The sequence below is a fragment of the Aegilops tauschii genome, unplaced genomic scaffold (genome assembly GCF_002575655.3).
Source record: "Aegilops tauschii subsp. strangulata cultivar AL8/78 unplaced genomic scaffold, Aet v6.0 ptg000500l_obj, whole genome shotgun sequence".
Taxonomy (NCBI): Eukaryota; Viridiplantae; Streptophyta; class Magnoliopsida; order Poales; family Poaceae; genus Aegilops; species Aegilops tauschii.
Genome location: NW_027332738.1, coordinates 80,456 through 106,110, shown reverse-complemented (window position 1 = coordinate 106,110; position 25,655 = coordinate 80,456). Strand labels below are relative to the sequence as shown.

At 42.8% G+C, this 25,655-nt stretch overlaps 1 protein-coding gene across 1 annotated transcript; it reads right to left on the bottom strand.

Annotated features, from left to right (window-relative positions):
* Positions 1–1,598: 1,598 nt before the first annotated feature.
* Positions 1,599–15,873, bottom strand: LOC141031170 (LEAF RUST 10 DISEASE-RESISTANCE LOCUS RECEPTOR-LIKE PROTEIN KINASE-like 2.3). The gene is made up of 5 exons (XM_073506199.1): positions 15,241–15,873; positions 13,673–14,146; positions 12,705–13,079; positions 9,166–11,379; positions 1,599–9,093 (listed from the first exon to the last, which is right to left on the bottom strand). Exons 1-4 carry the CDS (start codon positions 15,278–15,280, stop codon positions 10,340–10,342), a joined length of 1,929 nt encoding a protein of 642 aa, XP_073362300.1. The 5' UTR covers positions 15,281–15,873; the 3' UTR covers positions 1,599–9,093; positions 9,166–10,339.
* Between the last annotated feature and the right edge of the window lie 9,782 nt (positions 15,874–25,655).

Here is a 25,655-nt window from a genome sequence, read left to right as displayed (position 1 = left end):
CTGGCCGTGCGTTGCCACGGGCTTTTGAAATAGTTTGCAAGAGTTACATGTTAACATTCTAAGGTCTCGCCCCGTCGTAGATCCAGATCCCCACCACTGATTCCACCCCGCCTAGGCCGCCGCCTACCGCTGCGCTGCCCCATCACGTTCGCCTCCGCTCCGGCCGCCCCGACCCCGCCCGCCTCCTCTCCGGCCGCCTCCGCCTCCGGTCCATCCTCCTCCCGGCCCCGCTCCATCCGCCTCCTCTCCGGCCCTGCTCCGTTCGCCTCCTCTCCGGTCCGTCCACCGCCCCGCTCCGTCCGCTTCTGCTCCGCGCCGCACGCCGCCGCCCCGCTCCGTCCGCGTCCGCCCCGCGCCGCACGTCGCCGCCCCGCTCCCCGCTTGGCCGCCGCCCGCTCCCCGATGGCGCCGAAGAAGACGCCGAAGGGAAAGTCCGGTTTCTTCGGCATGAGGGCGAAGCCCTCCGGGACCTTCGGACTGGAGTTCTCCGATGCCGGGCAGCGTTGGTGGCTCGGCACGTATCCCACCGCCGATGAGGCTGCTTGTGCCTACGACGTGGCGGTGTGGCGTGCCGGACGGCCGAAGACGGATCTAAACTTCCTGGAGGTCGAGTCCCATGCGGTGGCGGAGTGGCTCGTGCCGCAGGGCATCCGGATGGAGGAGATGCCGGCTAAGAAGGCGAAGAAGAGACCGGCGGTTGTTGTCGCTCCCGGCGAGAGCAACGAGGCGACGATGGCTTGGTTTGCGTGATTTGCAATTTGCTGCAAAGCCATCTCTAATGAAATGCTATTTGCTACATTTTTAAATAGGAAAATTATTATGATCAGCCAGCCATAACTCAACAGACCAATCTCTAATGAAATGCTATTTGCTACATTTTTTAAATAGAAAAATTATTCCGATCAGCCAGCCATAACTCAACAGACCAATCCGAACCCACATTTTCTAAAGTAAAAAAAAATCCCTTGATAGATCAAGATGCCAAAGTGTCGTTTGCCCGACTGCTATGTTCCTATACATGCAGAGCAAATTAATTTTCAAATCAAGGAATTAAGAAAAGGAAGAATATCATGATGTTCGTGGCACTTGCCAGGTCTGCCATGCTACCATGGCATCGTCTTTTTAGTCTCTACCCACATGCCGAGTTGAGAAATAATCTTCAGATATACCCACTGTTAACACACTCATGTACATAATGGCCCTTGGCTGATTGATTTGGCTGGCTGTTAACACAAGCACACAACACACAAAATCAGTCAATAGCCACACGTATGCATTGTTTACTTTATTCCAATTGTGATGCAATCGTGACACCTACACGCCTCGTCCGCTCGCCCGTCACGGTAATTGCCTACTCGCCGCTGGTGCCAATTGCTCGACCTCGCCACCGCCGCTCACCACTCAGTCTCCACCGGCTGCCCATTGCCTCTTGCGCCACCCGCGCGCTCGCTCGGCCCAATGCTGTTGATTGGAATGCGGGACCGAAGGTAATCCATGGACAGGTTTTAGTTCTGCTTGGCATCAATCTTTGGTACTTGTCAATCCATCTAACACAAAAAAATCGACTCTCAGACAGAAAAGTGATCTAACTCTATTGATGAGCACAACAGTACATACCATCCCATCATGATGTTGCCATCTCTCACACTTGATGATTACATCTTGTTATTTACAACATGTACACCATCGGGCGATTGCTTTATTAGAAATATATTTACACAATATGATCAGAGCAACATCAAGGAGTCGGATGCTGGTGCACAGATTCTCCTCAAATTCCACATGCAACCCTTGTAGAGAAGAACGACAGATTTTCCTTAGGTGATTTTTGACCGAGCTCCTACAGAAAAATTCAAAGAAATCATGAGGAGCATGGAGCCAGGCAAACTAATCAGAGTAAATCATGAGAGGAGAAGCCTCTCAACCTACTACAGAGAATCGAGTCAACATTAATTCGTGTAAGAATTAAACCGTAATGTAGATCAACAACCCAGCAGTTGATAAAATAACCCTGACACAACCCATTAATACAATATATGGTCACAGGAGTAGATTGAGATTGTGCAGATATCATGATCTACGAACCGTATCTACGAATATTGATTGCAAAGTCACAAACAGAACCTCCTCACATCACAAAACAAATGTTTCATCAACAGAAACTCTAGCGAATGCCAATTGGATTATAGAAGTAAGATAGAGACATCGAAAAAAAGAAAAGATAATTCAAAGAGTATATATTCTATTTTCTTACTTGACATCACAGAGAATGCAAGTCAAAGATATTGCGATACATCTTACCCTTCTATAAATTGACTGCAAGGCACAATCCCCAGCAAAATATACAGAATGAATTGCTCCTATGGTCCAAGTATTGCATAAATAGTTATATACAGACTATTCAACAGTGAGCATAAACATGGCATGTACTACCAAAATCCCTTGGATATGGAGCTTAGTCTGCATGTCTATTCGTCTTATTTCCCTAGTACAATGCCCATGCGTTGCCACGGGCCTTTTAATTTTTTTTTGATTGCATACATAAGCATAATGCACTTCCATTTTCACATGTATAGAAAAAAATTACAGTAACAATCGGAAAATGTACTTGATGCAATGTATTTTCATTATTCCACTTCACTTGCATCTCCTAGTAGAACGCCCGTGCGTTGCAACGGGCTATATTGACGACTTCTTTTTTTTACGTCAAAGCACTCTTCTTTTCTTCCATTCTTCCTTCCCCCAATTAAAAATGTTTCTCAGAGTAATATGTGAATGGATAAATTTACAACGATACTAAAATATGAAGGACTAAAACCATATTTATGGAAGAACATATTTCTACAACACATTCGACATGAAACTTATGGTGTTTGATAGATTGGATAAAACACGATGCTAACTTAGCACCAAATCTCATTGATATTTCAAAACATGGTTGTCGTACCATTGTACCTGAAAGATCTGTCTCCCCCTTCCTCGCTCCCTCTCTAGTAGCCGTCCCATGAGCCGGTCGTCATTGTTGCTGTTGATGGCGATGACAACAATGAGGAGGAACACCACAAGAGCTAGATGTTCTTGACCTCTTCCCTATGGTAACTGCCGCCTCTGCATTGGGTGTCATTCATCAACACCACCGCTGCGCAAGCTACTACTTGTATAGAAAATAAGAAGATAGAAACTTTGTGTGTTGGGTGGGCTTGAATTTGAAATTATAGCCTTATAGGAGGAAAACTTATATGAAATATGCTACAAAAATATCATCTTGTGTTTAAAGCCATGGAAACAAGATCTTTAATAAGGCCATGAGAAGACATGTGCAAAGCAACATAGTACTAAGGTGACTATGCTTTGCCATGGATTCAAGAAAGACATGAAAGTCCAGCTATAGTAATTTTCTCCTACACATTATGTGTAATTTAGACATAGATCTATTCAAGTCCAAAAAGAATAGTGATGAACACTGATTTATCACAATTTTAATCACAACACCTGTTTAAAAGATCCAGGGAGAGAAAGAGATCCATCCGGGGAGCAAGCCTGTGTCGTTTATGATGGCCAAAGTGCAAAAGTAAAAAGGAAAACGACCAGCAACACCACCACAACCCAGTTCTCCTTCTAGCACCGCGTGCAATGAAGAGGGTCTGAGCTTGAAACAACAGCCTCGTTGGGTCTTTTTTGTTGCAGCCGAGATGTAGGGGATTGCAAGCACCCTGCCTAGAGGATTCCAGAATGAAACCTGCAATATATAAAGGCAAACAGAAAATCATTAAAGGCAATCTTAGAGGTGCAAAATCATCAAGCTATGGATGCCCTCATAGAGAGACTTCTTGTCATCAAAACCGACAAGGTACAACTTGCGTACTCACACAGCTCCCACCGTCTAATTTTACTTTTTACCAATCCAAGTTATTTTTAAGGCTTCATTGGTATGCTGCAAAATCACACACATGTATAGAAATTACCATTACAATTTGTGTGGCATTCATAGAAGTTACTCCCTCCATCCCATAATATAAGAGTGTTTTTGACTCTAGTATAGTGTCAAAAACGCTCTTATATTTTACGATGGAGGGAGTAGAAAAAAAATGCTAATCCAGTTTAGCTTGATTGGTTACCTTGGTAAACCCACATGTCATTGAACTTAATTATACCTTTTCTAATTTGGGAAGGAATGGGGAAAACATTTGTAGTCTGCACAGTTGTTATATGTAGATGTATTGTCTACCCAACAAAGGCCTTTTTTAGGAGAAAGGCAGGAGCTTTGCCCAATTCATTAAGAGAGGAAAATAAAATTACAGAATGGCCCTGTTTATGAGGAAAACAAGGCCGAAAACCACGCGATTTAAAAGGGAAAATTGTGCAAAGCCCCGAAAAAAGAAGAGAAACAAAAAAGAAACAACAATTCCGACATCAGCCAACTCGAAACTATACCACCAACTTGCCCACACCCCAGAGATGAGTGGATGAACTCTTCCGAGATGCCTTCAAGAAGGATAACGACGCCCAAGGGCGCCGCCGTTTCCCTCCTTTTCCCGCTAGGATCGGAAATCCTGTATTTTCCATATCCATACAATCGAGTCATTAGGTTTCTGAAATAGTGTAATGGAAAAAGAAGTGCTTCGAATCATTGCTATTTGACTCGGACCTGTTCTGAAAAAGTCGAGGTATTTCGAATTGTTTGTTGACACGGACAAAGTAAGTCGCGGTCATCGACCCCCTTCGAAGACTTAAGATTTCGCCCAGAGTGACCCACAACAGCTGGCAGACCTCAGGAGATGGCCGCCCACACCAACAACCCCCACGGCAACCCTTAAAACCAGCAAGCCATGGTCTAGTGAAGAGGAGGAACTCATCGATGACAACTCCAAAGAGGAGGGAGCTACAACGCCATGGTCGCTGGTATCCTTCAACGCCCATCAAACCAAGACTTTCGTCCTAAGCCCCTCGACCTAACCCAGCCCCGAGGAAGGAACTCAGCCACCGCAGATCGAGAGCAAGCCAAGACCACGCTATACGGGCAGCAGCAAACCATGACCACCAGTTCCGAGAGCCCTTCGATCGATCCGCACGACCAACATGGAGGCGAGTCAACACCAACGCACAACACAACACAACCGAGCCTCAGATACACCACGAAAGCCAAAGCTCACGCAGTAAGCACGGCCTGGACGCAGCCCAACCATGCCCATGTCACAGTATCCAACGGCCAGCCCCATGGCCGGAGCGGACAGATCGGGACCGCCATGATCTGAGCCTTCGAGCCCGCTCCCGGGCAGCTGCCCCAGCAACCGAGTCGCCCACGCCTCCTAGGCCACCCACCTCACCACATCCGCCGACGCAAGAGGCACGACACCGCGCTGGCCGTCGCCCTCCGCTTGCCGCCCGCCCCATGAGCTCCCCAACTCATGGAGGACACAACCGCGGAGAAAAGGAACCGTCCCCGCCGCCGCCCGCTCGGCGACGGTGAGGGGAGGAGGGTGGGGGTCGCCGGGCTTAGGGTCGCCCATGGGGATGGAGTGACATGGGGCTGGTCGGCATTTCACTGTCTAGCTGTTTTATCATTTCCAACAAAGGCCTTTCATGCAATATAATTGGGCTATTAAGTTCTAGTATCGATCATACTGTGAGAACAACAAAAAAGAGCATATTGTATACAACGCCACAATAATGATATCATAGACATACATAAAAGTACATGTTAGTACCTTGAGCATTTTAATCCCTTCCTCGTACGTTAGCTTCAACGTTTTCTCTAGGTACTGTATATAAATTAGAAGAAGTTGAGACAGTAAATTAAGCAAAAGCACACATATAACAACACAAAACAGTAAGGAGTAATGTCTTACCTTCAGAGGTTCAAATGGATACTGCCTATTTATTGTCTCGAGTTCCTTCTGACAATTTTCATTTGGGTGTTTGAATATTGCTACAATTAGCAATCTATGATATCACAAACCTGAAAACAAAAATCAGTACTTGGTCAGCATCGCTTCAATAGACAAACTAAAGAATTATTTCCTCCAAATCTTCCTTGCCTCAAAGTAGTGCTTCTTAATCTCCATTTCTGCATCCAACCCAATAAACTCACACAGATGCCTGTGAGTGTTTGATTTTTCTGATCTAAATACCGGACCAGCCTCAAACACGCGCCCAAAGCCACCACAGATGCTCATTTGCTTGTATGATTGTGGAGACTGCGCTAAACAAGCAGGCTGGTAATTGTACACCAGCTTGAATGGAGATGCACCAAGTTCACTTGATCCACCAATCAACTTTGGACTGTGGATCCCAAGTCCGAGAACAAAAACTCGCTGAAAGTCTGCATGTGTATCCAACAATCATGACATGTACTCCCTATGTAAAGAAATATAAGAGCGTTTAGATCACTTCTTTAGTGATCTAAACACTCTTATATTTCTTTGAGGAGGGATTATGGACCAAAAGAAGAAAATAAACATTGCATGCTACAGAAATGGATAATAAAATCTATCTGCATGAGATGCCACATGAATGTCACAAACATAAGCATAGTTTCGATGCACACTATCTCATGTTGCATGCTAAATACAGGTTTGTGCACGTTGCCTTTTGCTGGTAGATGGAGATACTAAGATGAAAAAATGGTCACACAAAAATTGCTTTTCAAATGTTAATATTACCAAGACTAATCCATGAATAAAATGTATGCAACTATGCACAGTAAAGATACTTAAAATAGTTACTGTACTAAACTCACTGATATAGAGCTATCAAAACCGGAGCCAAAGCTCAAATCTTGAACAACGATCAAAGCAGACTTCAGCCTTGTGGTTGCCGCATAGGCTCACCACACTGACAACACCAACTCTCTTCCGTCTTCTCAGTTTCTTGACAAAAAATGATACTGCTATTTGCACATTAGGGAGTAAATTATGCTTCAAGCATTCCTCAAACCAAATCGGCAATATGTAGGCTTAAAATATCAGCAGGCATCCACACAGATTTCTACAGCTGAAATATAGTGTTGTGATTTGTGTACCCATAATGCAGAATAACCTATTGTTCTATTTGGTGGTTAAATAAATAAATATTATTGTTTTTGGCTAGTGCCGGTAGAGCTACTAAATGATAGTCAGTGTCACTGTATATTTCTAAGAAAGAAAATTATAAGACTTCATTGGTTGTAAATAACGCTAATTGTATTGGTTGCCACCAATGTCGACTTGAAAAGAAAATTATGGAGCTTCAGTTCATATGCATCTAGTCATATAAAAAAATAAGAACACATGCTTCAGCTCCTGTTAGTTCAGTCACAAAAAAAATCACCACCAAAAAACAGAAGACAAAGTATCATTGTTATATTTGTTGACTTGATTGATTACTGTAGGTTAACATAGCCAACTGGAATTAACCTGCAATAGGATAAAAGAAATTAAGATTTGAGACGTGTGTTATAGGGTTCATAGAAGAGAGAAGAGGGAGGTACCATAGCAAATCATTGGTCGCACAGTTTGACATTCAACTTTCCATTTGCCAATGAGACCTCAGGGATTCATATACATAAACGTTGATTGATATATCAGGTCCAACTCCCTGTAACTCATAAAAGTTACTGGGAAGTCAACTAAAAAACAATTCTCAGTAGAAGCAGACGGCTTACCAATAAGGTGGACCAAAGGCCTTTATACAATCCTCTACCACTCTCTTCTCTACAAATTGTAGACAACGTGTGAAAGATGCCCTTGTAATACCTAGTGGTTTTCTGCAGAATTTTATAGACATGAAAGTTTAGCTTACTAAAACCTGTTCCTTTGGTCTGTAAAGCTGCATTGCATGAAAGCGTTAGGTAAAGATGCTCTAAGTTCTAACTGGAAGTTATATTGATTGATTGATTGGCTTAGTGTTATTCACAAATCACAAAAGGAAGAAAAGCATCACCTGTGTTGTCAGGTGATTTCGAACAACATCCAATTGGTAAGTTACAGATGCAGGTGTCACTCACGCTAGACCACCACCAAGTAAACATATAGACACTAACATAATTTGGGCCGTCCATTCCGTGAAGCTGCAACTATATTTCGAAATTTATAAACCTATAACAAAAAAAATAGTCACGAGAAATCTTGCAAGTTAACATACTAAAATTCATTGCTGAACTTTTTGTATCGCTCATATCAATAGAAGCTGATGGCGGAATAAGAAAATCGATGTACAATTTTGACAAGATTGCCTTTCGAATATGCCCAAAACACTTCTTGTCGAACAACCCACAAAGCCATGTGCCATATACTACCCTTCCTTAGAGCTGCAACATCTGAACGCATACCTGCCACCTGTCGGATCAGTATGCCACAAGCTCATACAACAAACTTTATCATCAGCATATGGGTTATGTGACAAAAAAATTACTGTATTCAAGAACATTTTCAAGAGATTGCAATTTTGTAGCTATGAACAGCATATGGTACATACAATGAATCCACAGCCAAGGTTTAAGTTTGGACCATGATTGGACAATACAGCGCAGAGTGTTGTAAATTAACAACAATAATAATAGGCCATGACTGTCAACCAGAGATATATTGTTTGGGGCAATCAATTCAAAGCGAGGGAAGAATATATATATATATCACATTCAGGGAACTAAGTTGATATTATCAGCATCCAATTCCTTTGAAGAATCTATATATGTGCAGTGTGAAGGCAGAAGGAGCACAGCAGCACCATGAAATAGAAGAGAAATATTCCTTCACGCTCACAATCCGTGCACACGAGAACGCGGGAGATAAAAGAGGGGGCGGAAAGCCTATTACCTGCAAGAGGATGGAGAGTGGCGAGGATCGAGATGCAGATCTTGCCGACCACGCCGGCGAGGTGTGCGACGGTGATCCAGCCAAGGAGCCGCTGCGCTTGGCAGGGGAAGGCCCCGCCGACGCCATGGAAGAGGACACGGTGGCCGCCGCCAGTCGACGGCATCGGGGACCTGGCCGATATCAGCAGGGCCTGGATATCACCTCCATCATCCCAGACACGCCTTCATGGTGGGCATCCTCACGGCCCCTTGAAACCGCAGCAGCTTCTCCTTGCATCCCGTCGCCAGATCATAGCAAACTGCACACACGCCCGAATCAGATCAAGATGCGGAAATAACCAAACCAGAAGAAGTGGAGGAGGGATTCGTACCTGGTCGAGGCCATGGACCAGAGGGTGATCTGCGGCGCCCACGCCAGATCGGTCATCATGGCCGCGGGCGAGGGAGGCGGCGGCGACCTCGTTCCCCGGCGGCGGCGGATCCTCTCGGGGTTGGGGCGTCTCCTCTCGGCGGCGGTGGCTCCTCTCGGGGCTGGGGCGTCTCCTCTCGGCGGCGGCGGCGGCTCCTCTCGGGGCTGGAGGCTGAGATGAAACAGATCGAGATTGAGGTTAGTTTTACGTGCGGGGTGAGATACGAAAGAAAAACCAGACCAAAAAAAAACGACGAAAAAAAACCAGACGAAGGTGGGACGAAAAAAAACCAGTCGAAAAAAAACCAGACGAAAGTGGGGGGACTATTCAACCAACTCGTCCATTAGAAGTAGAGATTTGATGATTTGAATACAAGCATGCTTTCTAAAAAAAACCAAAACTGAGATGGCCCAGTCCAGCCACTCGCTCGTAGGCTCTATGTAAGACTCGATATTAAGTCGCAATGCGCGGTAAATAGAAAATGCTCCTATTTTGCGCTTTAAGGGCCAGGTTGCCACAAAAATGGGCACGGGCCACGGCCCACAATCCTCTGGTTCACTCCTGCTGGCTTGGAAAAGAATGCTATCTTTTATCATTTTCAGTTTTGAAAAAGTTGGTGAAATAAAAAATTCACGGATTTAAAAGATTCATAAATTTTCAAAATTATGACAGATTTGGAATAATGTTCAAAAAAATAAAATACTCAGGAATTTGCAAAAGTGTTTACGAATTTTAAAAATCACAAAATTTTAAGAAATTTTCACGAATTAGAAATATATGATAAATTAAAAAAGTTGTGTATTTAAAAGTAATCAAATTTTCTAAAAAACACTACCGAGAGGAAAATTTATAATAAAAATAGAAAAACAACAAAACCAGGAGAAAAAAGAAGAAAAAAAGCGTGCACACGCCCTCACGCCCGTCATGAGCTGCCAATTGCTAGGCCCAATTAGAATATGTCTCCACAAATATGGTCACACTCGGTCAATAATTTGGTGGAATCCCCACTGCATACACACAAATGGCACTCGGAAGTCTTTAAATTTTCAGTCCATCATTTAAGAATTAAAAATTTCCAATCTTTCTCACAAATTATGCAATACTTGAGCAAGTGCCGGAGAACAATACAAACCTATCAACTCAAGAGCACCGTTGGTGGCAATTCGATGTTAGTTGTGCTCCCTTCAAGCATCTCGACAACTCTAGTCATTGTTGGACGATCTGTAGGACTCAACTGTATGCACCTCCCTACCACTATCATCTTCCTTACAATCTCTGAGGTCCCTCCATTTATCTCGGAAGCACTAAGACAATATTCATCTAAATGTTCATAAATCCATTGTGGGAAATATTGGCTGGTAGATTCACTATTTTGGCTGATATTCTTGTCCCTTGCCCCAACCATCTCAAGAACCATCATTCCATAACTGTAAACATCAGACTTAGTACTTACTGTTCCAAATTGCTTCGAATAAACCTCGGGGGCTATATAGCCTATTGTTCCTCTTGCACCACCAATGGAAATAACACTTTCTTTATTGAGGCACTGCTTGGCTAGTCCAAAATCAGAAATCTTTGGACAGAAATTTTGATCCAATAGAATGTTGTGGGGCTTGATATCAAAATGCACCATGCGGGTATTGCATCCTCTGTGGAGATATTCAAGTCCTCGAGCAATGCCCACTGCTATATCAAATAATTTTTCCCAACCTAAAGTATTTCCACCTTTAGAGCCATCCTTGAAGGCATACTTTTCAAGTGAACCATTAGGCATATAGTCATAAATTAATGCCCTTTTAGATCCTTCCAAGCAAAATCCTAAGAGATTAAGAACGTTAACGTGAGAAGTTCTACTAATGCTAGCTACCTCATTGATGAAATCCTCCCCATCAGTCTTGTAGTCCTTGAGTATTTTGACTGCTATCTGACGACCATCAAAGAGGTCGCCTCTGTAAACAGCACCAAATCCACCTTGACCTAGCTTTTCAGCAAAAGATCTCGTTATTCTTTTCACTTGGGCATAAGTGTACCGTTTCAAATGGACAGTTCCATTCTTTTGTAGGATGGACTCAATCTTTGCTCTCTCCTTTGATTTCCTTTTGGATCCGTACTTCCTGTAGCCCAACCAAAATGCAAAAAGAAGCATAAGTACGCTCGAGCTGCCTGCTATTGCATCTGCATCAAAATTTTGGAGGGGAAAAGGCATCAAACGGGGAAGTAACTTCTACAATCTTCTAGTTAGTGATTGCATCTTGCAAAATGTGTGGAAATATTCTAGTTAAAGACCCTTTTGGCAAACCTATTTGTATATGCGTCATAAACTCCAGAATTAACCAGTGTGTCAAGAACTCGTGCACTTTTCAAATAAACTGGACACAACTACTAAATACATACAATTGAAGCAGAGCTTGTTAAAGGACGGACAAATATATTCCTTTTGTTTATCGTACACATTTGAACAGAATTAACTTGCTATTCATCTACTAGTCTAGCACATTAGTAATTTCTGTTACAGGAACAACCACTGTTGTTTTCTCTAGAATAAGAAAGGCCGTTGTTTTCTATGCATAACCATTAACCTCTGAGAGAGATAAGTTTATACATGAAAAATAAGGGCCAGTTCTTATTTTCTCAAGAAAAGATCATCACTTGAAGTTGATCTTATAGTGACCAATAGGGAAGCCTCTTGTCAGTTTTAGGATTAGTGGTGATGAATTCGTTTTGAGATCAGATTGGTGTGATTGTTCAGGTGTCATCGGCAATTTCAGGTCAGAATAGTCAATGCCAATGTGTAAGCGAATACTGTCAAGTGACGAACACAACTTAACTAGTGTTCACAGGAGAAGATGTTGATGATCTACTTCTGAATAGGTCACGGTGCTAAACAGATGATATTATCAGCCACGGATGGATTTGTTTGCTGTCAATATGCTAAGCAGTTCAACACACATCATTCATATGGATATGTCTTGCCCACAACCATAAGGTGGTTCCTGTCGAGCAGTCCCGTGAATAAATCAGTTAAATCCATCTATGTGGGTGTTCGCCAGAAATAAATTGGTTCAAGTTTCCAGTGCCAACTAAGTCGAGAACAAGTAGTCCGAGGCAAGGTTCCTGGTTCAAGATGGGTTTCAGTTTAACCACTAACCTGAACAACTTTATTCAAATTACAGGCATTGCCACACCTGAAGAAACGTGAGGGAACTGACGATTCATAGTTAGATCTGACAGGCTTGATTTACAGCGATCAGAAATGCTCGAATGAGTAGCAAGATCTTCAAACCGGATGAGTAGTAAGATGTGTCATCGAGGATTGTTTGAGTTTGCATCTGACAGATAGAATGGACAAGTTGGTGGTTCAAGGTTCAAGCAGTCGACAATTGGACATAATTAAAAGAGAACTAAATGAAGTGGAATTCCAGTTTCTCTACCTTAATTAGACACTAAAAGATCTACAGCTTTGTAACACATAGAAGAATGTCAAGGTGTCAAAGGATTACCAGGAGCTGGAGCCAATGGCCTGAACCATACTAGATCAAGAAGATTGTAGTCCCCAATCAGTACTGGATTGATCCGAATTGTATGCAGGCTAAGAGAATAATTCATCGCAGTAACTTGTTCGGATGAGAAGCTATTTCCAGTGTGGGGAGCTATGTCCATTGTCATATTTAGCCCAGAAGTTCCAACAACATAGAAATTTACAATCTCAAACTGAGTAACCCGCAAGTTGAGATGTGACGCAAGCTCCTCAAGAAATTCGTTGCTCCAATTTGAATTCAAGGAAACATTGTGAAGAAAGAGCACAACTCTTACCGGGTAAACACAATGGCAGTTCTCGCTACCTCGTCTCTGTACCATGTTCGGAGCACAACAGCCTAGTGAAACAGAGAGTGAATTATATAACATATTTGACTGTACGACAGCGCATCTAGAGCAAATATCAGGGTGTACTAACATACATAAGTATCTATGATTGATGTCAAATGTTATCCATCACCATTGATTATTTATGAAACTGCTACCAACCATTTCATCAGTCACCATTCCAAAATGATGGATCAAAACATTATGCTTGAACTAATAAAAGCTAACAAGCTTATATAATTTACAGCCAGGTAAGAGTGGTTTTAAATAGCGCGATATAGCTCTGTTATAACACGCTATAGCGTTTAGAAGAGGTACTGTGCTAAGGCACTTTGGTCCAAATACATGAACACACATTTTAAATAGCGCGCTATAGCGTTTAGAAAAGGTCCGCCGCTAAGAGGCATAGCGTGCTATTTAAAACTATGGGTAAGACAATTGATATTACGATCAGTCACATGGTGCTACTTTCCCAAATGAGGAAGATGCAGATTAGATTAAAATACACAAGTATCACCTTTTATGTAATTTGTAGTCATGTTTGACATGATGAAATCATTTGGAATTAAATTATTTCAGGATCTAGGAAAACTTGAAAAGTTACCATCGTATGGAGATAGTGGGGGCTGCACCACTCCAGAAGGAGCTGTACTAGTATTCGAAGCTGCATCAGGGAGGTCAGCATCCACATGAGCAGGAACCTCTTCTGCTGAGCGCCTGTTGTGCTGCATCGAAGGATCGAACAGGTCCAGTGAATCAAAAGAGAGTTCAGAAGCACCCGAGATGGAGCTATAGCTCGGCGCAGAGATAGGAGAGTGCACAGATGATAGAGCTGATGGTGATGAATATGGCTTCTTTTGTCTATGCTGACTCATTGCAATACTTGTGACAACTTTGGTTTGGGATACCATGGGCCGAACTGAACTCCATTCTTGTGAAGCAGACATAATAGGAGTGTGAGTGTCAGCCTTTAGAGCCGATGTTTTGGCAATCAAATCAGCCTTATTGATAAATTCCAGAGCCAATATAACGACCAAGAAATTAAATAAAAGTTTCCTTGGAGCATCTTCAAACAGTCCTGCCAAGAAACAGTACAACCAACCAATCAGCATCATCTTAATTAAGATAGGGGTATGCTGAGAAGTGCAACTAATTGATATGAACTCACATATCTACAGAATTAGTGTGAACAGCCCATGGTCCGCATGGCCCATTAGTGTCAAAAGCGCTCTTATATTATGGGACGGAGGGAGTAATACACAACCTGCCTTTCTAACTAGTCAGGTCGAAATGTTTTCAAGACCATCTACCACTAATGCAATTTAACTGAGTTGATGCGAAATGAGGCTAGAGTACATACTTTTAATTTAACTGAGTTGATGCGAAATGAGGCTAGAGTACAGACTTTTTTTTTAGTACAGAACAGACACACTTATGTTTATCTCAAAGCGATGGTGAATTAAGGACACTCAGAATACTTATCGTCTCGATTGCCTCCAAAGCATTCCTTATTAAGCCAATAATTAACTAGTTCTCTCTAGAAACAGATCTACCTACTGAAGCAGCACTATTTGATAAGAACGGTTAAAAAAATACAGTGAAGTGTTCCACCAATGAGCAACGGATCTTTTGAGCTAACTAAAACCACGACAAGTATTTTTTAACGGCGGGAGTACTGAAGCAGGGCTATTTAATAAGAACGGGCAAGAAAATATAGTGCAAATGTTCCATCAAAGACACGGGTTCATGGCATGAGACAATTCTAAGCTCTTGAAGCATTCCCTGATTAGGCTCCCGCTACACAGCAAAGCAAGGGCAGCGCAGGAGCTACTCACCTCCACCATTCCCACGACTCCCAACCGAGCTCCAAACGATTTGGACAGTGAACAAGCGGGGCAACGAAGATCCTAGAACAGCCACCACGGCGAACACTGAATTGCCGTCACCTCACACCCCCACAGAAACGCTAAGCAAAGTCCGACTTTCCAACAGGTTTGTCTGCTCGAGCGCCAGTTTCGATCACGCAATATAGTCGTTTTTTTCAGCGCGCGGCTAATCTAGCGCATCTGTTGGAGATTCTCTAACGAAGCAAAGCAAACAAGACATCAAGCACGGGTCCCGGTGTTGCAACGCAACCTTGGAGTGAGCTCAGATAAGGGGAGTCTGGCTTACCTTGTTCAGCGCGGCACAAGGCATGCCCGGGCAGCATCATCTCCTGGCGCGGCGGCGGTAAGGACCGGCGCCGGCGACACCTGGCTACGTTTACAGGAAGCCGGAGCCGCGCCGCGCTGCGAATTTGTGTCTGCTTTCTTTTCCTCTCTGCTATGACTCAACCTATGGTGGGAGTTTGGTAGGAGAAAGAGACTTGGCAGAAACAAGGGAGCAGGTGGGAGAACGCGGACGTTCGGTGTTCGGCCGCGTTGGCCGGCGCTAGGCGCCAGCCGGCTGTAGATATGAAATAATCAGTAGCCGCGTGAGGCGTGACCCTCTATCAACCTTGGGCAATGCTCACGCACGCATCGCGCATCACTACCCGTGCGGCCGTGCCTCCCTCTCGCTCTCATCGACTGCACGGCACCATGCTTGCGGCATCTGGCATGGCAACATCGTCAAAATCCTCATAGTGTCGCCTCGCAGCAGCAGCGGTGCCCGAAGTGAAGAGCTCGGCGGCGGCGGCGGAATCGTGGTTGCGGCTGGGGTTGTTGGGGGCATTGGCGGGCGTCAAGCAGTCGCGTCTATGCCCCAACAACTCTCATCGCTCGCAGCGGAGGAAGGTGGGCCGGTCATGTACACGTGGGTTCTTCTTTTTTTTTTACGAAAATGTTAACGCCCACACGTGTGGGCGTCTGGCAACTCGCCCACACGCATGGATCCTCGTCCAACCAATTCTGCACGAATCTTGGCGCGTTTTAGCAGTTTTTGTGTGCCACGTAGGACTAAGCTGGTGTGTGGGCATTCATCCGGTCGCCCACACGTCCTTTTTTCACCACACGGGGGCTGGTGTGTGGGCGTTTATCACTTCACCCACACGCCCGTCTCCTAGCCCACACCCAAAGCTGGTAGTTGCCATGTGTTTCTGCAGGTATATGACAACTGCCCTAGCTTTGCTTGTAAGCAGATGGCAACTCTTTTTTACCCGAGTTGCCATGTGTTTTTGCATGGTACATGGCAACTGCCGTAGCGTGCACGTAAGCAGATGGCAACTCTTTCTTTTACATGGCAACTGCCCTAGCGTGCTTGTGAGCACATGGCAACTCTCTTTTTTACCCGAACATGTTTTTTTGCCATGCCTTCTTGTAGTGCTACATGGCAACTGCTAGTGTTTAGTGGGTGGCAACTCCTAAAGTTTTGAAATCATGGCAACTATAGTAGATCAGATCATACATGACAACTGCAGTTGAGCACCATGGCAACTGTAGTTGTCTGACATGGCAACCGAAGTTCAGCGACATGGCAACTGCAGTTAAACGAACATGGACGAGGGTCTGGACCATGGCAACTGCAGGACGCGCGGTGACTGTCACGCGGGCATGCGGGACCACGAGGTACGAGGCCTGACGTACGGGGCGTGTGGGCGTTATCTATTTCGCCCACACGCACGCGTGTGAGAGGGGTCGGGAGGGAAAAAAGAGGTGTGTGGGCATTACTTTTTTTGCCCACACGTGGGTGTGTGGGCTGTTCCTCTTATACACCACACAAAATGTGTGGGCAGCCCCCCTAACGCCCACACGTGTGGCACTTATCGGCGTCTTTTTTTAGGATATGTACGCGTGGGTTCGCTGTGTTGTTCTCGGTCGTTGGCTGCTGATGAGTTTTTTCCTCTTTTTCCTGTGTCGTATTTTGGCTTTGGTTTTCCTTCTTTTTTCTTTCTTCCTGATTTTTTTCATTTGGCATATTTTATTTTCTATATAGTTTTTATATTATAAACATTTTTTCTAATCCCCCCAATATGTGCTTTCTCATGGAAAATCTCACGCGTAGATGTTGGCGTCAGATAGATTGTAGTCCAGTGAGGCTTCAAATTTCCTCATCCGAAATCAACACCCCTAATACCCCCCAATATGTGCTTTCTCAGGGAAGTCTCACGCATGATGTAGCTCGTAGCCAATCCCCGAGCGAGCGATGAGAGTTGTTGTAGAATCTCCCCTACCTACCACGGTAAACATATTGTAGAGCATAGGCTTCAAGATAGCGACGAATCCGAACGAGATGGAAAGGGGATGACGTGGTGTTGGCTATCTGTTGGTCAAAATTGTCATGGGTAGTTAGCATTAGGCTAATAGACAATTAGCGTTATCTTTAGGCTAAACTACCAGCAGTTGGAAGACCTACTTTGTCCAAACATTGTGTATGGCAGTTTACCTCTTCCGTAGGATGGAAACATGTAACAACTGACATTGTAAACGACAAAATACAAGCATCCATTCTTTCTTTCAATCCGTGTTTCTCTTTGAAAATTGTTTGTGACTAGAAGATCCAAGAAGGTGGAGTCTAGCAAATCTGACGGTGATGAACGTGTCGCGCATGAAACACAAGGGAGCGAATGATTCTCTCATGTCAGGCCACGTTGGCAAATTTCTGCGATTCATGCATGACATCGGACGGCAATAATCACATCGCACCATGGAGCCATCGAGGAAGCTACCTTTTCCGTCATATATTGCGCATTGACTTTCAGGAAAAATCAAACTTCATAAATTTTAACCGAAACTACAGAGAAAATTATCTATATCTACAACATGTAGGAATAGTACACATATCATATGAAAATATATTTCATGATAAATCTAATACTATTGATTTGGTATTTTAAGGGTTGACATGTTTTATATTTTGATCATAGTCCTGAGCATATCATTTTGATCATTTTGATTATGTTTTTACCTCTCACCTCGGTCACTTGGTTCTAGGACATGGCCGACTGTGGTTTAGAGATATTGATGCTGAATAAGAGAGAAGGAGAGGCCGAACATCGGTTAGCAGTTTGCCTTTGTTTCTACCCATGGACAGTATTGTCAACGCATCCCCAATTTTACAATAGGGTGATGGCCAAACATCGATTTGCAGTTTACTTTTGTTTCTCTGAAACATTTCATACAATTGTGTACAGCTTCCTCTAGAATGGCCACTCAGTTCCAAAGAAGTGTTAAGCAATCTGCTCTTCTTTGAAACTTAAAATTTAGAACTTCGGAACTTCGGAGAAATTAAATATTGCTTCTTGATTGCACTGAAAGTGACTATATTTGTTTGTTTTAGTCAAGCACCTAGTTTGTGAAAAGAGATTTTGCAACACCCATTCACGCACATGTTGTATTCAGTGAGTTTGTTGTTTATCTTTTCACAGTCAGGAAAGCTACTTTTCTTGGTTTATCTCACACATATGCCAATTGGCTGTGAAATGCTCTCCGGCTCTTTTGATTCAGAACAATGTTCTATGACGCTGGCTATATATACTTTACTCGATGCAAAGACATGATGTTTCCAGCGGCTAGATGCAACCGTTTCAAGGGGGTATATGTCAATTTGCTGGCCTGCCTATATGCTAATCCATTGGACGTGGAGAGTAAGTTGCAAAGACATGATGTTTTCAGGGGCTAGATGCAAACGTTTCAAGGGGGTATATTGAAATAGATTGGTCAATTGATCCTGCCCATTCATGCATATCTGACGCACCTAGAGGTCCGGTAGCAGCGGTTCTCTCCATGGCCCAGAGCAGCGTCTCGTGGCGGAAAGGCAGCGACTACTGCTAGTGGAGCGGTGTCCGGTGCAGCAACCGGACTGGACATGTCCTGGAGCTCCAACATGGAAATAATGAGTCGATTTGTGATCAGCAATACCATGGCCGGAAAACATATTTAACAGGCGTCTATCCCTATTTTCTTTGGAGCATCTGGAGCACTTGATCTCTGTTCGAATTTGTTGGATATCCAAAGTGATGGCCATCCTTCAAATTTATTGTGATCTTGGGAGAGCCTGAGATATATGAACCTCTCGGGCATAGGATTGGACCTCACGCTGCTTCCATGGCTTGCACCTCTGGGACTGGACATGCCCTGAATCTTACTCCATAATCGGTCCTTTAGATACTTGAAGGCCCCGTTCTTGGAATTTCCAATGTCGGACGGCATGCCCAATTAGTTCTCGCCCAAGGTTTCATTTGGGACGTTGAGGAGAGACTTTATTTCTTGGCGTGTGGTATCCGACAACCCTTTACTGAAGAAAATTGAAGACCTCGAGTAATTGATTCGTTGCCCTGTTGCTTGATAGTATATGTACAGAACTAGGTTCCCTCTGTAGCACCCATATCGTTTGCCTTGAAGACCAACAGGCTGTCATCGACGAACAAAAGATGGTTTATCGATGGCACTCGCGGTGCTACCTGAATCCCATGCAAATTGAATAAAAAATGGTATATAGAGGTAGTACTGATGAGCGTTAATATTGCTCGCCTAACATGTCGGGCCAGCCCATGAACCACTCTCGCCTCCGAACGCGTGTCGCTTGCGAGTCCTCTTCATTGGTGCCTTATGCACTGCTTTTGCCTCATGGCGCTTATGTCCAAGCTCACTTGGGCCGGCCCACTTATCTGGATCGATCCCTTCCTTCAGCTAAATCCTATTTGGCGCCTCGCCCGTTTTAGTTGTTCCCGCAATCGGGCGCATACCCCCCTCTCCTCGCGTCGCGTTTTTGGGCCGGCCCGTTTTGCTTCCCGCAAAAATCGCGAAGCAAAAGAAAAGCGGGTGAACCGGGATTCGAACAAGCAACCTCCTGCTTCAGCAGCACACATCACTAACCACCACGCTAGCAAGCGTAATGTGGTTACGTGCATCTTTCTTGTTCTTTTCTTCCTTGTCTTTTCTTTTTTCCTTTTTCCTTTTTCCTTTTTCCATTTTCCGTTTTTCTTTTTTCTCTTTCTTCCTGGGTTTGATGCAAAATCTATGAACTTTTTCTCAAATTCGATGAAATTTATATTTCAAATTTTGGTGAACTTTTTCTCAAATTCGATGAACTTTTTTTAAAATCAATGAACTTTTTTAAAATCTCGATGAACTTTTTTCTAACTCGGTGAACTTTTTTCAAACTCGATGAACAGTTTTTGAGCTCGATGAACTTTTTCTCAAACTCGATGAACTTTTTTGAAGCTCGATGAACTTTTTTGAAGCTCGATGAACTTTTTCTCAAACTCGATGAACTTTTTTGAAACTCGATGAACTTTTTTCAAACTCGATGAACTTTTTTGAAACACGATGATTTTTTTTTTTCAAATTCAATGAACTTATTTTTAAAGTTGATGAACTTTTTTCTAAGACAAGTGTACATACAGTAGCAAACCGGTTTTTTCTAAGAAAAATAGTCTGTACTGTAGCATTTTTAGAATGAAGAAAAAAAGATCAAGCGGGAGCCAGCGATCGAGCGGGCAGCGATAGCCAGCGATCAAGCGAGCGGCAGCAGCCAGCGTTCGCTGCTGGGCCAGGCCCATGCTAGTGACACAGTGGGCGCTGGAATCGCCAGCGGGCGCTGAAGGCGCCAAGGAGGAGCTCTCCTTCCTTCGATCGCTCCACAAAAAGAAACTCGCTCGTTCAGTTCAATTGACCGCTTTGATCGTTCAATTGAGTTGACTGTGTTGACCATTAAACGTTTGACCGCTTTGCAGTTGACTGTGTTAACTTTTCAAAAAAAAATCATCAAATTTGAAAAACAGTTCCTCGATTTGGAGAAGTTCATTGATTTTTGCATCAAATTTCGGAAAAAAGTTCATGAAATTGGGAAAACTTCATCACTTTTTAAAAAATACCATAGATTTGAAAAACAGTTCATCGATTTTGAAAAAATTTCACCAATCTTAAAAAAGTTCATCGGATTGGAAAAAAAGTTCTTTAAATTTGGAAAAAGTTCATCGAATTTGAAAAAAAAACGTTCGTCAAACCCAGGAAGAAGAAAAATAAAAACAAAAAACGAAATAAAAACAAAAGAAAAATTAATGAAGAAAAGACATAAAAAGATGAAAGCTAGCACGTCCAGTTGGGGATGGCGGGGTGGTTACTGCAGTGTACAATTAAGCAGGACGTCCCCCGTTTGGATCGCAGCACTATTGTACTATAGCGGGTGCAGAGGGCGCAGGATTTAGCGTCGCTTGCTTAGCCGGAATTCCCTATTCGCCACCTTGCAAACTGTTGACAAGACGTACATGCGACCGAGCGAACATCAAGATATGGGCCGGCTTAGGTTTTTACCGGTTTTAGAACCTTCTAGAAGGTTCCTTGAGCATTTTTTTCACATTAGCTTACTTTACTTGTGTTTATGTTTTTTTTATTTTCTTATTCTTTTATAATTTTCCCCAAAACTCACATATTCTCAAAACATGTTAATTTTTTTTTAATTGCATTTTCTAAGAAAAATACTCATAATTTCTAAAAATGTTCATAATTTTAAAAATTGTTCAGATTTTCAGAAAATGGTTGACATTTCTAAAATGATTCGCTATTCCAAAAAAATCAACAATTCTCCATGTTTTCAGAAAATGTTTTTAATTTCAAAATTGTTCAAGATTTCGGAAAATATTCATAGATTGTTTGCATTTTCAAAAGTTGTTCACTTTTACAAAAGAATGTTCGTATGTGAACTATGATCTTTTTGTCCACCATGTGTTTGGTTTTTTCAACGAACTCATTCATTCGGTACCTTTTAGCACAAATTATGGTTATGTTTAGCTGTTTGATGGATCAGTTGGACTTTATCTATGCTCGTAGTTCAATTATGCTGTGGTGCATTGAATAGTTTATGTTGCTTTGAAATGTGATGAATTTGTTTCAATTATTTGAGCAAAGGTTTGAATCGATTGGCAAAATAATTTTTTGAGAGATAAAGCTATAGGGAACTTGCTAGATGAAGAAAAGTATAATCCCCTGAAAATAGTTTTTTTTGGATGAGGAATACATTTTGAAATTTTAGGATAGGGAATCTGCTATAGATGCTATTATCTATTGACGAGATATAGTGTTGCTAGATGTAGCTTGAGCTGACTTGTGCATTGTCGGATGTGCCTCTATAGCTAAGATGCACGCAACCACAAATGAATAATTTAATAAAATAAATAAATATAAAAAACCGACAAGTTGGCAACAGTAAAGACGTATGAGTCTGAAACTATGCCAATGTCGAAGGAGGAGGTGGACCAGTGCGGAGATTATGATGTCATACATGTCACTACTAGGAAAAGGGCTATAGCTAATATGGACATTAATGGTGCACCACATACAGGTGCGCCATAATTGACATATTACTAATGGCGCATCTGATGTGTGGTGCGCCATTACTAGTTTTGAAAAAAAAATTATTAGCAGTGGCGCACCACATGATAGCGTGCCATTACTAATTGACATAGTAATGGTGCACATGTACAAAGTGCGCCATTACTATGTGTATGACTGCGTCAAACTTAGTAATGGCGCACTTTGCATAGGTGCGCCATTACTATGTCAAACTTAGTAATGGCGCACCTACACAAAGTGCGCCATTACTAACTTTGACCAAGTCATACACATAGTAATGGCGCACTTTATGAAGGTGCGCCATTACTAACTTTCTTTGCACCCCCTGGATCGCCTTTTCAGTTTTAAAATAACTAAAAGAAAATGATGGAAATGTCAAAAAAATAAAATGTGTGTGTGGACATGGCGGCCGGGGCAGGAGCTCACCGGCGAGGCGCGGCAACGGGGGGCAGCGACGGGGACGGAGACGGGCGGTGACGACGGGGATGGGGACGGGGCGGCGACGACGGGGACGGGGACGGGCCGGGCGGGGACGACGGGACGACGGGGCGGGGCGCGGCGACGAGGACGACGAGGACGGGGACGGCCGGGCCGGCGACGGACAGCGACACGGACAGCGACGGGGCAGAGGAGAAAGAAGCAGAGGGAGAGATGAGAAACTGAAAAAAAAATTTGAAGTGTTTTCTTATATAGAACACACCTTTTAGTACCGGTTGAAGCCACCAACCGATACTAAAGGTCTGTTTTGGCCAGGCCAAGCGGCGGGAAGTGCCCCCCTTTAGTACCGGGTGGTGGCACCAACCGGTACTAAAGACCCCCCTTTAGTACCGGTTGGAGCCACGACCCGGTACTAAAGGGTGTGCGCTGCCAGGCGAGGGGCGCAGAAGTTTAGTCCCATCTCGCTAGTTGAGGAGCGCCCAGACCAGTTTATAAGCCCCGGCGCGGGCACTGCTTTGAGCTCCTCTCAAAAGTAGGCCTTCTGGGCCTACCTCTCCTACTCTGCATGTGGGCCTACTGGGCTTGCGGGCCTGCATCCTGGCCCAACTACAGGTTGGGTTTCTAGTCGTATGCAGGCCGCTCTGGCCCAGTAGGTGGGCTTTTTAATTTTCTTTTTTTTTTTGCTTTATTTTTTTTGCTTTATTTATTTTTGATTTGTTTTTTTGCTGTATTTAGAGTTTTTTTGTGAATATTTTTGCTTTAGGTACAAAAAATTACAAACTTTCTGTTAGTGCCGGTAGTTTACAAACTTGAATAGTTTAAATTTTGAAATATTTGAAATTTGTGTGAATCACTAGTTTGTGAATAACTTAACTTTGAAAATAGATTTTTCAGTGATTCTTTTTTCTTATGTTTAATATTAGTGTGTTTTATCATTATATTCAATTTGTTAATGCTTAGGTTATTTTAAAAATGAAATGCCTTTGTAACAGATGAGTTTTCGTCCGAAACCCTGATACTTCGAAAGAGATTGTCCATTTTGTACACGAAGTGCATCCAGTTTTTGCGGTAACCCTCTGTACTTTTTTGCACATGCTATGTGGGTGAAATTATGATACCATGCCAACTTTCAACCTTTTCTGAGTTCAACTTTTCTTGCCAAGAAAGATTGGGATCGAAACAAAAAATGAGCGACCAGTCGACGTCGAAAACGCACAACTTGATTAAGGGAAACGATGTCGCAGACACCACAAAAAAAAAAGAATAAGGGAAACGATTCGGTCCGGTCGACCGGCCGAACCCTCCGCAGGTCGCTCGCGCGCTGTTAGATTGAGGCAAAGATCTAAGGAAAAAAAAAATCAGAAACAAACCTTAAACTTGTAAACGATTGCTAAATTGAACCCCAAACTTTTAATCCCTGAAATCAGCACACTGAACTCTTATTCCGGCCTAGTTTAAACCCTGAGTGGGTTTTCGAAGGGATTGTCGAGGTGGCAGCAGAGATCATTGGGTGCGGCAGGAGGCAACTTGGCCGCCCCACCAGGGCGAATTGAGTTTTTCTTTTATGTAGTGCGCGGCTTGAAAATACCGAAAAATGTAAGACTCACAGGGAATCACACTTGTGATCTAACGCTGCTGAACAACTCCGGCTAACCACTCTAACTGATGACTGTTGGTGATAAATGAGAAGCGCGAAAATATTTAAGCACACAACATGGTGTCGAAATTCAAAAACATTTTCTTGAAAATTATCAACAATACTGAATCCAAATATTCTTGAAACAAAAAAACAATATTTCAATTTAGAAACATTTTTGCAAAGTTGTGGACAACTTTTGGAATTATGAACATTTTTTGAAAAGCAACAACAAATTTGGAAAACATGAAGCATTTTTGAAATCCCCGGACATTTTATAAACATGAACCATTGTTTAAACGCTAACAAATTTTTAAACATGAACAAAAAATTTAACTGAGAACAATTTTTTAAAACATGAACATTTTTAAACATAAAGTTTTTTAAAAAATGTGAATAAATTTTGAAACCTGAGCAAAATTTTAAAATGCGAACACTTTCTAATTTTTTAAAAACTTGGAACAAATTTTGAAAGTTTTTTTGCACTTTAAATTTTATTCAGGTTTCAAAAACTGTTCATAATTCCAAAAAGTTGTTCACATTTTTGCAAAAAAAATTGGAATTCTTATGCTTTTAGGAATATTCTGATTTCAAAATGATTGAAAATTTCAAGAAAATGTGGAACATGTTTTGAAATCTGATGCCACGTTGACAATCCCTGTAAACACGCTCTAGGTTTAAAATAGACGGGGATCAGATTGTTTGGTGTGCTGATTTCGAGGATTAGAAATTCAGGCTCGATTTAGCTTTCGCCTACAAATTAAGGTTTATTTTGGACTTTTCCAACAAACAACGGTTTTGACACTCCCTGGTGACACGTTTCGTGTGATGTCCATGCGCCGCCCAAGGTCCCTCTTCATCCTTATCTAGATTCTATACCATACCATAAATAAAAAATCGTATTAACCAAAGAAAAATAGGCTCGATTTGGTTTCTATCAGCTTGGTTTTAAAATGTACAGAGTCAGTGGCCCTATTCACTGCTCTTCGCGAGGAGAGCTCCTATAAGACACTCTGTGCGTCAAAATGACGGAATGAATCATAGAACGTCCGCTATGGGTCGGACCATTCCGTCCGCTAGCAGTGACATTGTCGTCCGCTGGTATTTAGTGATTTAACTAGATCTTTTTAATTTTACTTGTTTTAAGGATGTTTTTTTACTTTCTTTTCTATAAAAACGGGAAAATTATTATGGTTTCAAAAACAAACACGAAAACTATTTAATTTTAAGAAAAATAAACA

What these genes read in the sequence shown, in the direction of transcription:
- LOC141031170 (XM_073506199.1), bottom strand. Translation starts at nt 15,280, where the DNA reads ATGATGCTGCCCGGGCATGCCTTGTGCCGCGCTGAACAAG. An exon ending in CTTGTGCCGCGCTGAACAAG is followed by an intron (nt 14,147 to 15,240) that starts GTAAGCCAGACT and finishes GTTTCTTGGCAG; the next exon opens with GACTGTTTGAAGATGCTCCA. An exon ending in GCCATTGGCTCCAGCTCCTG is followed by an intron (nt 11,380 to 12,704) that starts GTAATCCTTTGA and finishes ATTTTGATGCAG; the next exon opens with ATGCAATAGCAGGCAGCTCG.